The 10,114-nt window shown below is 56.4% G+C and overlaps 2 protein-coding genes across 2 annotated transcripts in view; one reads left to right on the top strand and one right to left on the bottom strand.

The window, feature by feature from the left end:
- Positions 1-3,109: 3,109 nt before the first annotated feature.
- On the top strand, positions 3,110-8,171 carry PLA2G3 (phospholipase A2, group III). Its single transcript, XM_008589645.1, has 7 exons — positions 3,110-3,623; positions 4,643-4,775; positions 5,030-5,164; positions 5,414-5,721; positions 6,497-6,626; positions 6,735-6,851; positions 7,505-8,171. Exons 1-7 carry the CDS (start codon positions 3,110-3,112, stop codon positions 7,716-7,718), a joined length of 1,551 nt encoding a protein of 516 aa, XP_008587867.1. The 3' UTR covers positions 7,719-8,171.
- A 754-nt stretch (positions 8,172-8,925) lies between these two features.
- INPP5J (inositol polyphosphate-5-phosphatase J) overlaps positions 8,926-10,114 on the bottom strand; it is a 10,471-nt gene continuing 9,282 nt past the window's right edge. Inside the window, exons 12-13 of the mRNA XM_008589644.1 lie at positions 9,720-9,835; positions 8,926-9,524 (exon numbers count right to left, since the gene is read on the bottom strand). Coding sequence (XP_008587866.1) covers positions 9,021-9,524; positions 9,720-9,835 — 620 coding nt within the window. The 3' untranslated portion in view covers positions 8,926-9,020. The remainder of the gene's footprint in view (positions 9,525-9,719; positions 9,836-10,114) is intronic.

Genomic DNA, 10,114 nt, shown 5'->3' with positions numbered 1-10,114 from the left:
CACCACTGAGTGCTCTCTGTGGTCCTGGGGAAAAGCAGACAGAGAAAGGAGGAAGCGAGAATTATGAGAGAGGTGGAAACACAAAAAGAGAGACAGAGGGAGTCACACACCACACACACACACACACACACACACACACACACACACACACACACCCAAGGACAGAGGAAAAAACAAAAAAAGAAGGGAATGAGAGATACAGAAGAGAGAAAGAGAGGGAAAAAAGGGAGGAGAGAAACCAAAAGACACAGAGAAATAGAGACAGAGAATAACACAGAGGGGGGAAATGAGAGGGGGAGAGACAGAAATTAAGAAAGAAATGGGGAAAAAAAAGGGCAAGAGAAGAGGGAGAGAAGCACAGAGAGATAATCAAACAGATGGAAGGGCAGAAAAATAAGAAAGAAGAATAGAGAGGGAGGCAGAGGAGAGAGACAGAGAGACAGAGAGACAGAGAAAAGTGGAAAGAGGAAATGAGACAGAGTTAGAGTGAGAGAGACAGAAAAATGTAGACCGATAGGGACGGAGGAGACAGAAAGAAATGGTAAGAATCACAGCCAGAGAGAGAAAGAGACCAAGAGACAGGGAGGGGTGAGAGAGAAGCCAGGAGACACAGAGTGCTGGGGACTGATGGAAAGAGACAGAGACAGACAATCAGATGGGGGAAGGAGGGAACACATCCTCCCAGAGACCCTTGTCCCTCACTCCCCATTGGCATCCACCACGTCCCCTGCCCCACCCCGACAGGTGGGGACCCAGAGAAAAGCCTCAGGCCCCCTCCCATCTGCAGGGCCCCGCCTGTCCTGTCCTCCTGGTTTGGCCGCCTCCCTCCTCTGCCCTGAGGTCTCTGATGGGCACCTGGGTGGGAGGAAGGGTGCTAAGCCTGTCCTGTGGGCTACCTGATGTGGCCATCTGGGCGGAGTCAGGATGGAAAGCCCAAGTGACACCCTCCCTTGAGGCCTAGGCAGGCCCCAACCTGCCTCCCTTTGGAGTGCAGACAGGAAGAGACCTCAAAGGTCAGGTCCACTGTACTTCTCACTGTACAGGGGAGGAAACCAAGACCCGGAAAGGGGCAGGGACAAGACCGAAGTTATGTGTAACCAGGTGGTGGCCAGGCCACTAGGCCCACAGTCTTCATCCAGGCAGAGCTGGCAGACATCACAGATGCCGTGGCCCAAAAACCCTGGGACTTGCTTTCTCCTGGTTAAACTACTTCCTGCCTAGGAGCACCCCGAGGCTTTAGTGACAGTATTTTAGATGCCTGGCACTGGGCTGAGAGTCTCACTCAGAGTCCTGTGAGGTGATACTATGATTGCGCGTATCTGCAGATGAGGAAACTAAGTCTCAGAGAAGTGAAGACCTCTAAGACTAAGGTCACATGATGTCAAGACCCAAGCTGGGTCTGTCTGACCCTAAAAGCTGGGTTTCTGCTACGATACCTCCTGGCCGTTCCAGGTGACAAGCAGGGAGGGGCTCTGTAATATGGAAAAGGGGAGCAGAGGTGGATGGCAGTTCCTATAACAGCAGAAAGTACCAGAATGATGGTTTTCAAACATCAGAATCCTTCCCAGAGGATCTCACCTTTGATCAGTGTGTCCTTGCTGCCCTTGGGAACCCCAGGACTCCCTACCATTCCCACCACCACTTGCTCTACTCCACACCCCCTTTCCCAACCTCTGGAGAGAAGGAGTTTCGCCCCTGGGATACCCCCACCTTCTTTCCCTTTTCTTCATTGTCCCCAGCTATGACCTTTGGGCCACAGGCCCAGGCTGGTTCTGAAGCCACAGAGATGGGCCTACCTGCCCTGCAGCCCCTTCCCCCTCTGAACAGTGAGCTCCCCTGCCCCAGCTCTGCCCCTGGATCTGTCTCACTGGAGCTCATCCTTCTGGAAGAGACTCAGATGGAGGTCAGGGGGAAGTTGGGGAAGTAGTAGGCTGGCAGGCAGATGGACAAACAAGTCACTGTCCTGGCCAGCCCTGACTCCCAGCCAACCCTCCAACAGCTGCACTCCCAGCCTCTAACTTCTCCCCAGCTGGGACCTGACACCTGAGGTTTTTCCAACCTCACTGAGCCCTCAGTTTCTTCATCTGCCCTAGGGGTGTAAATACTATAGCTTTACCAGATGGTTGGAAGCCAGGCTTGGGGGCACAGGACAAGTGTGGGTATAGCCCCTCCCTGATGGAGAGATCCCTGTCTTGGGGAACACATGATGCCCTCTATGTCCTCCAGGTGGCCATAGTCCCGGAATGTAGGTGGCCACAGACCTATCCCCCCTGGGCCACTCTCTGCCCCTTTGGGGACTGTGGTCCCTTCCAATCCACAGCATCAGCCCTGCCCTATGTTGCTCTCAAGTCCCGCACCGGCTGGGCTGTGTCTCCCCCGTCTATCAGACCAGGAGGGTTGCTGCTGGGCCAGGATTGTGTTTCTAGTCTCAGGAAGTGGAGAGCCCTGGGGTGCTGTCCCCTGGGTATGCCAAGTCTTTCTAACAACCAGGACTGAGGAGGGGGAGCACATCAGGTGGCCTGGGGATGGGCACTTCCATTCCTAGAAGCCTTGGGAGCTCCTAGGGTAGTAGCCCCAAGGCCCCAGTCCTGCCCTCTCCTCCTTGACCCAGCCCAGGCCAAGGTCCATGGCTCTCTGCCAGCTTGGTGGAGGTGGGTGTGAGAGCCTCCACTGGGGCAGAAGGGGACAAGGACAGGTTCTGGGGTCTCTTCCAAGCCCCTGAACCCTCTTTCCTCTCTGCGGAGATGCAGAACTACTGGCCCCGCCCCCATGGCCCAAGGCTTTGGCTCCCACAGTCCCCATCCAGGCGGGGCTGGCGGCAGGTGACTGGATGGTGCTGAGAAAGGCAGGGTGAGTGGGGGCGTGGGCCCTGGCAAGTGCCCTCCTCAGCCAATCAGCAGCCTGCCCAGCCGGTGGATTCGGTTACAAGCCCAAGATCACCCCATACTTCAGCCTCTTTCCTCCTCCTTCCGCAGCTCCATTCATTGGCCCTGCTGCACCAGGGCCTGCTGGGCACTGCTTCCGCTCCTGCTGCTAAGCTGCTGCCTCGTGGGACCGCCAAGGGCAGGCATCCCAGGGGCTTTGTCTGACCACGCTGGGTCAGGGCAGAATGGGCATCCTGACAGAGCTGTTGCAGGTGCTGGGATTCCTGGGAGTGGCTCTGGGGGGCTCTCCTGCCTTCCGCTGGGACAGCACCTCCTGCCACTTGGCCAGGCCCATCCGTGGCAGCCCCCTGGGGTCCCTGAGCTTCCTGGGCAAGGATGCCCAGAGACTGGCCCTATTCCACGCCCACTGGGATGTGCACAGGAGGCTGCAGGCATGTAGCTGGCAGGACGAACCGGAGCTCACCAAAGTCTTCAGTGCCCTCTGCACTCATGAGACCACCCGGAGCTCCTTCATCCACACCCCTGGACCCAAGCTGCAGAGAGCACTGGCCACCCTTCAGAGTCAGTGGGAGGCCTGCCGCGGGCCTGAGGACAGGCCAGCAGGGGCCAGAGAGAAGAGGGCAGCAGGGCAGAATGGAGCACCTGGCCAAGGGCGCCAGCGAGTGAAGAGAGGCTGGACCATGCCTGGAACGTTGTGGTGTGGAGTTGGGGACTCTGCTGGGAACTCCTCGGAGCTGGGTGAGCCACGGGGTTGTGGGCTGGGGATCTGGTGGGGGAAGCACAGGCTTCAGCCTTGGCTCCCACTTTCCGAGGCTGTGTGTCCTTGGGGGAGTGACTTGGCCACTCTGAGCCTAGATTTCCTTATTTGTAAAATGGGATTGACCATGAGTCTCATCATGGGATCCTTAAATGAGGTCATGGATGGCGAAAGTCTTACTCAAACCCAGGAATCCTCACTGATCACCATCCACGGGAGGGGGCAGGCTGGGGTGGATCCAGAGGTGGCTGAGCCAAAAAGCCATGACCTAAGAGGAGGCTTTATGGGTACAGGGTGCCCAGTGGAACCAGCACCAAGACCAGAGGCCTGGGTTCAATTCCCAACTCAGCACATCCAAGCTGAGCAAGTCATTTTCCTTCTCTGAACAGTTTTCTCACCTGTAAAATGAAGGTGATACCTCCCTTGCAGGGCTGCCAGGAGCTTGGGTGTGGGAAGTGCCAGGCATGCAGGAAATGCTCAGTAAAGGACGCTATTGCTTGGATGGTGATAAACACGGACGTCTTTCTTGCACTCTCAGTACAGCTAGTCTGTGCATATGTGTGGAAGGTTGAGGGAGGACTTGGAACCTGAGTCAGAGCAGGTTGGTATCCTGGCAACACTTTGTTGTGCCACTGTGAAAGGTTGCATCCTGCCTATTTGCCATCCCATTATACATACTTTCATAACTTTGGAGTTTTGTTTGTGACATGAGCTTGGAAACTCTGGAGGCAGTCTCCAATTCCCCTGAGGAAGCCCTTTCTATGTTCCAATGGGTGTGCTGCCACTAGCTGAAGTTGCCCAACTGGGGCTGCAGCCTGGGTGCTCTCTTTCAGCTTTGAAACTGAGAGTCTCATGGAGAGTGGTGGGCCTGAGGCCACCCAGGGCATTTGTGTCAGAGCTGGGGTGAGAACTAGGTCTCTGCATCTTGATACCAGGTGGGCAGAGCTGGTGCATGGTGCTCAGGACCCTGCTGAGGTGGTGCTCCCTTCCCTCCCAGCAGGGGTCTTCCAGGGCCCTGATCTCTGCTGCCGGGAACACGACCGTTGCCCACAGAACATCTCGCCCTTGCAGTACAACTATGGCATCCGAAACTACCGGTTCCACACCATCTCCCACTGTGATTGTGATACCAGGTTGGTGGCAGGCAGGGAAGGCTGGGGGCTCAGGGAATGGGTGGAGTTACCCAGTTCCTGGGTGTGGACATTGGGATTCCATAGAATCCTAAAGATCAGCCAGTCCAGACCACACTGTTCAGGTAGGAAAGCTGAGGCCCAAGAGAAGGGACTCTTGGACTCTAAACCACCTGGCTGGTAGTGGCAGGGAGGGCTGGAAGAGGAGTCAGACAGCCTTCTGTGGTCCAGGGTTCTAAATGTTGGCTCTGGGGCAGGTTTCAGCAATGCCTGAGGAATCAGCATGACTCCATCTCAGACATTGTGGGCGTGGCCTTCTTCAACGTGCTGGAGACCCCCTGCTTTGTGCTGGAAGAGCAGGAGGCGTGCGTGGCGTGGTACTGGTGGGGCGGGTACGTGGTACTGGTGGGGCGGGTACGTGGGTGTCTCCCTTGAGTCACTTCCCAGCAGAGGGGGAGTCCAGGCTCCAAGCCTGGTGAAGGAGAGCTATCTGTCTTGTCCTGCTGTCCTCTCCTCTGCATCCTGGGAGGGCCCCCCACAACCCATTGGGATGGGGGATGGGTCTGGCAGAACCTTGGTCTCCACGGAGACAACCCAGGGCATGTCTGGGTCACCAACTGCCACTAACTGTCACCCTCCAGGTGTAGGACGTATGGCTCGGTGCCCCTTGCTCGCCTCCAGCCCAGGACCTTTTACAATGCTTCCTGGAACTCCCCGGCTACCTCTGTGATTTCCAGCCCTCAAAGCTCAGCCCCTACCAAGCCTCGTTCGAAGCAGCACCCTCGGAAGTGGCTGTCGCAGCGGAAAGCATCCAGGCATCCCAGCAAAGCTAACATCACAGCCCTCCAGGCCCCCATGGCCTCCCCTAGGCCTGATGTGGCTCCTATAGCCCAGCCAGGGGTCCACCATTTAGGCTTCCAGGACCCACAGGGTGGCCTAAAACCTCAGGGTGAGCTTAGAACCTAATCTTGGGGGTGCCTGATGTGAGTGGGTGTCCCTGTCTCTGTGTGTGCGTGGAGGGGGGGTGTTGCCTTCTTTCCTGCTCCAAACACCTCCCAGGATCTCCCAACTTCTCCCATCAAATCACACTGCAGCAAGGGATTTTCACAAACCACAAATTTGACCATGTCACTCCCTGCTGAATCCACCTGCCATGGCTCCTGTTTACCTCACCTGATGATGTCCCAACATCCAGGGACCCTCAAGCTCGAAACTCCAGTTTCACAATTACTTAATTCTCAAAAGCAGCCTGCTCTCTCCTATCTCTGGGCCTTTGCACATACTATTACTTCTGCCTGAAGCACTCTCTTCTCTTCTTCTCTCCCAGCCTAGCTTAGCAGCCTGTGCCTCCAGGAAGCTTTTCCTGACCACCCTCAGCACTCTGAGCTCCCCCCACAGTGGTACTGCTGTGTGTGTGTGTGTGGTGAAGCACTCTCTTCTCTTCTTCTCTCCCAGCCTAGCTTAGCAGCCTGTGCCTCCAGGAAGCCTTTCCTGACCACCCTCAGCACTCTGAGCTCCCCCCACAGTGGTACTGCTGTGTGTGTGTGTGTGGGGGGGGGACACTTCTGTATAAACGGCACTCTGAGAGCACAAAGGGCATGAGATGAAGGGAGACTGTGTTTATGTAGCTGAGCCCATGTGCCAGTGTTTCTCCTGGATGGCAGTGGGCATTGGTTGGGCCTCTCTGGTGGACAGGGCTCCACTTACCACCAAACTTGCCCCAGATGCCCGCCGGGCCTGCCGCAGCTTCCACCACCTGGACCAGTGTGAGCACCAGATCAGGCCCCAGGAAACCAGGTTCCAGCTGCTCAACAGTGCCCGTGAGCCCCTCTTCCACTGCAACTGCACACGCCGGTGAGACCTCCTTGGACTCTTGGGGGTAGGCTGCCTGCTGCCAGGCACTGGGAAGGGGCACCTTGTGGGCAAGGCCCTACCCCAGCCTGAGCCTGCCTCTGCCCTCAGTCTGGCACGCGTCCTGAGGCTCCAAAGCCCACCTGCAAGCGCCACTATGCTTTGGGAACTGCTGGGCACTAACTGCTTCAAGCTGTCCTCTCCATTGGACTGTGCTGAGGGCAAAGGGTAAGTGATGGCAGAGCTAGGAGGAATGGGGGCTCCTCCCAAGGGGTGGGTTGCCTATACCCGCTTTGGGTACCTGGGCAGGGGTTGGGGAAAAGGGTCAGAAGGCCTCTGAGCTCCATCGCCAACATCCCTCTATCCCCTGCTGCCCTGGGTTCAGCTCTGCTGTTGACCTATGTGGGTTGCATCTTCACTCTATCATTTAATTCTTGTGTGACCCTGACAAGCTGATTCATTCCTCCAAGCCTCCATTTCCTTATCTGTAAAATGGTTGTAGGAGTGAAGGAGATGACTTATGTGATGCACGTAGTTCAAGGCCTTCCTGGCACACAGCAAAATGCTAGCTTAACTCTTACTCCTAATCCACAATCTCATTTGGATTCTGATTCTCCAAGTCAGGCCCACTACCATTCCCATTTCACAGGTGAGGAAACTGAGCCCAGATTGGCTCAGGTTTCCATAGCCAGCTAGTGGCAGAACCCAGGCCTCTGGGTACCAGTCCAGGTTTATTCTGCCCCCTCCTAGGTGTACCCCACCCCTCCTTCCCTTACTGGTCTCTGGCCCAGCCCTGCTCTTCTTTGGGCCTTGGTGCCCCTGTCTGCAGAGTAGGGTGGGATCCTTGCTACCCCTTCCCCTCACCTCTTCTCTCCCCACAGCTGTTCCAGAGACCCTAAAGCCATCAAGGTGCCAGCTCGGCATTTGCGGAGGCTGCAGCAGAGGCGATTCCAGCTCCAGGATAAAGGCACACATGAGCGGCAGGCACAGCTTTCAGAGCATCTGGGGGATTCCATTTCATTCTATGACCAATGCCTGCAGCTAACTGAGGCAGCCAGGAGACCTGAGGGGCAGCAGAAATCCTGGAGCCAGTGACCTCAGTTCCAGCTGTCCTGGGCACCAGCTTGGACCTTGCCCCTGGCTTTGTCAGGCTCTGAGAGTCTTGGCTTCCTTTCCACGGGTTAGACTGAAGCATAGCAGAGGATCTTGTGGACAGCCAGGAGGCTGGATGAGGGAAGATCTCAAGGCCCAAATGTTGGACCATGTCTCCTACTGTGCTGGGTAATCTTGAGCTGATGATACAACCCCTCTGTGTGAGAATGCAGCATTCAGGAGGCTCACTCTGATGCCCTGGGCTTGGGCCTTGCCAGAGAACTTCACATACAGAAGGGATGGGGAGAGGGTAACTTATTGCAGCTGCTCCAGGAAGTACCAGGAGGAGGTGCATGTATGTCCATGTTGCAAAATTAATACATGTTTCAAGAGCCTACCTAGGAGAGCCCTAGTGCCTGGCTGCCTAGGCTAGGGATAGCAGGTAGGGAATTAGGGATGTCACAGAAGTACCTGCGTCTGAATCCAGGATGGGCATGGGGGTGTCATTGGAGAGGGCTTCCCAATTCCCCTATTCCTCCCATCTTTTAACAGCCATTGTGCCATTCCTGGCCCATTCTTTCTGCCCTAAACCTAAATTCTAATCTCCCCTGTTCCCTTGGGCAAGGGACCTCCCTCCCCCACTCTGAATCTTAGTTTCTTCCTCTGAAAAATGGAGTTGTAAGCAGGAGCTACCTCATAAGGTTGTTGAGGATTAGGTGAACCAGTACATATCCAGTGCTTAGCACCTAGTAAACATCCCCTCCAACACACAGCTCAACTGTGCTTTGTTGTCTGACCTTGAGAGGCTGACGTAACCTCTTGGAGGCCTTGGTTTATTCACCTGTGAAAGGGGTCTAAGAATATCACCGAACTCACAGGTTTGTGGTGCAGATTAACGGAAATGGCATATATAATGTATATAGCTGCTGCCTGGTAAATGTCAGTTCTATTATTCTCTTGTCTCTTTAGTCCCTGCCTCTGATTAGCCGCATCCCCAGACTGCTAACAAGTTAGGAAGGAGCCGGGAGTGAGGCTGGAGAATTTAATTGCTAATGGATGACTTCCAGGTTTGGTACATCTGCCAGAGCTCCCCCACTATTCCAGATGGGGGTCCCAGGGGGGGCTTTGCTGATTGTCACAGTTGAGGTGCCAGGACCTAGTTTTGGGGGACCCCAGTTGGCCACTCCTGGCTGGGACAAATGGCAGGTACAGATACAGCTGGAGCAACAGCAGGAGAAAGGCAGACAGGTTTGCAGAAGATTGAAGCAGAGTTGGGACCACCTGGGCCCATCTGCCTGCCCAACCTCAGGGCCCCAGGCCCCCTTCTTCCAGTCCCTGCCAGCCCTGGGGACTGGGAGACAGGCTTTCAGGGGACAGGGCCTCCTGATCAGGTCCCCAGGAGCCACCACCATGAGAGTCTACAGTCTCCAGGCGCAAGGAAGGCAGCAGACCCAGCCTTCTAGGCACAGCTGGTGGGAAGACCCAGGGGCCAGGCCCAGGGGGCCCCTCCTCACTACTGCCCCGGCTGCCACCATCATTGCCCCTGTTGGGAGCCACCCGGGGCAGTTGGCGGCTCTGGGGTGAGGGGCTACGGCTGGCACCACGACGTTCGCGGGATGAAGGCCGTAGGGCAAGACTGGGGAAACGGGCCAGGCCCGGGCTGCGGCTACGGTGTCGCTTGGATTTGCCAGGGCTGGGACTGCGGGACTTGGGTGCTAGCAGCTCCAGTGTGCTGTCATCCTCACCCTCCGAGCTGGTGCCTGAGCTGTCTGTGCTGCTGCTGGCCAACTCCGAGGTGGGCAGTGAGATCTGCGGGGAGCGCTGGTCACTGAGAAGCTCAGCCCAACCTGGCCACTGACGCCTCAGGGAACCACTCCAACCCTTCCCACTGGCAGACGCAGGGAGACTGGCCTACTAGTCCTAGGTCATGGAGCAGAATGTAGAGGCTGTGTCATTTGAACAGGGTCTTTTGGCATCCCTGACCCTGCAGTCTGGCCTACTTACCTGGAAGGGTTCAGTGACGCCAATGAGGATGCTGTGATTGTGGCTATAATAGCCCAGGATGAAGTCTCCATGGCCCTTGGGCAGTGATTCCTCACTGAATGTCACCTGGTGGGCCCAAGGGTACAGGCCCAAGTTGGGGTCAGGGAGGTAGCACCAGAACCCCTCGAGCTGAGTCCTGAAGTCCTAAGGGCAACGGGGACTTCCCCGACTTTCCCTTCCTTTTTTTTTTGTCTTTTTTCATGTCCGGCAACGGACTGCAACCCTCAGTGTCGCGCCCGTACCGGACTGGGACCGGCAACTGGATCGCAACCCTCGGTGCTGTGCCCGCCCCTCGCTCGCTCAGCCAGTGAGCGGGAACCGGTCCGTATGTGGGATCCGAACCCTCGGCGGGAGCG

This window comes from Galeopterus variegatus, unplaced genomic scaffold (assembly GCF_000696425.1).
Source record: "Galeopterus variegatus unplaced genomic scaffold, G_variegatus-3.0.2 Scaffold5566, whole genome shotgun sequence".
NCBI classification, from domain to species: Eukaryota; Metazoa; Chordata; class Mammalia; order Dermoptera; family Cynocephalidae; genus Galeopterus; species Galeopterus variegatus.
Note: the sequence above shows the minus strand (reverse complement) of the source record. Positions and strands in the feature narration are given on the sequence as shown.

Coding starts and splice junctions, on each gene's coding strand:
- PLA2G3 (XM_008589645.1), top strand. CDS start 3,110: ATGGGCATCCTGACAGAGCTGTTGCAGGTGCTGGGATTCCTGGGAGTG. Junction 5,722..6,496: donor GGGTGGCCTAAAACCTCAGG/GTGAGCTTAGAA, acceptor AACTTGCCCCAG/ATGCCCGCCGGGCCTGCCGC. Junction 6,852..7,504: donor GACTGTGCTGAGGGCAAAGG/GTAAGTGATGGC, acceptor CTCTCCCCACAG/CTGTTCCAGAGACCCTAAAG.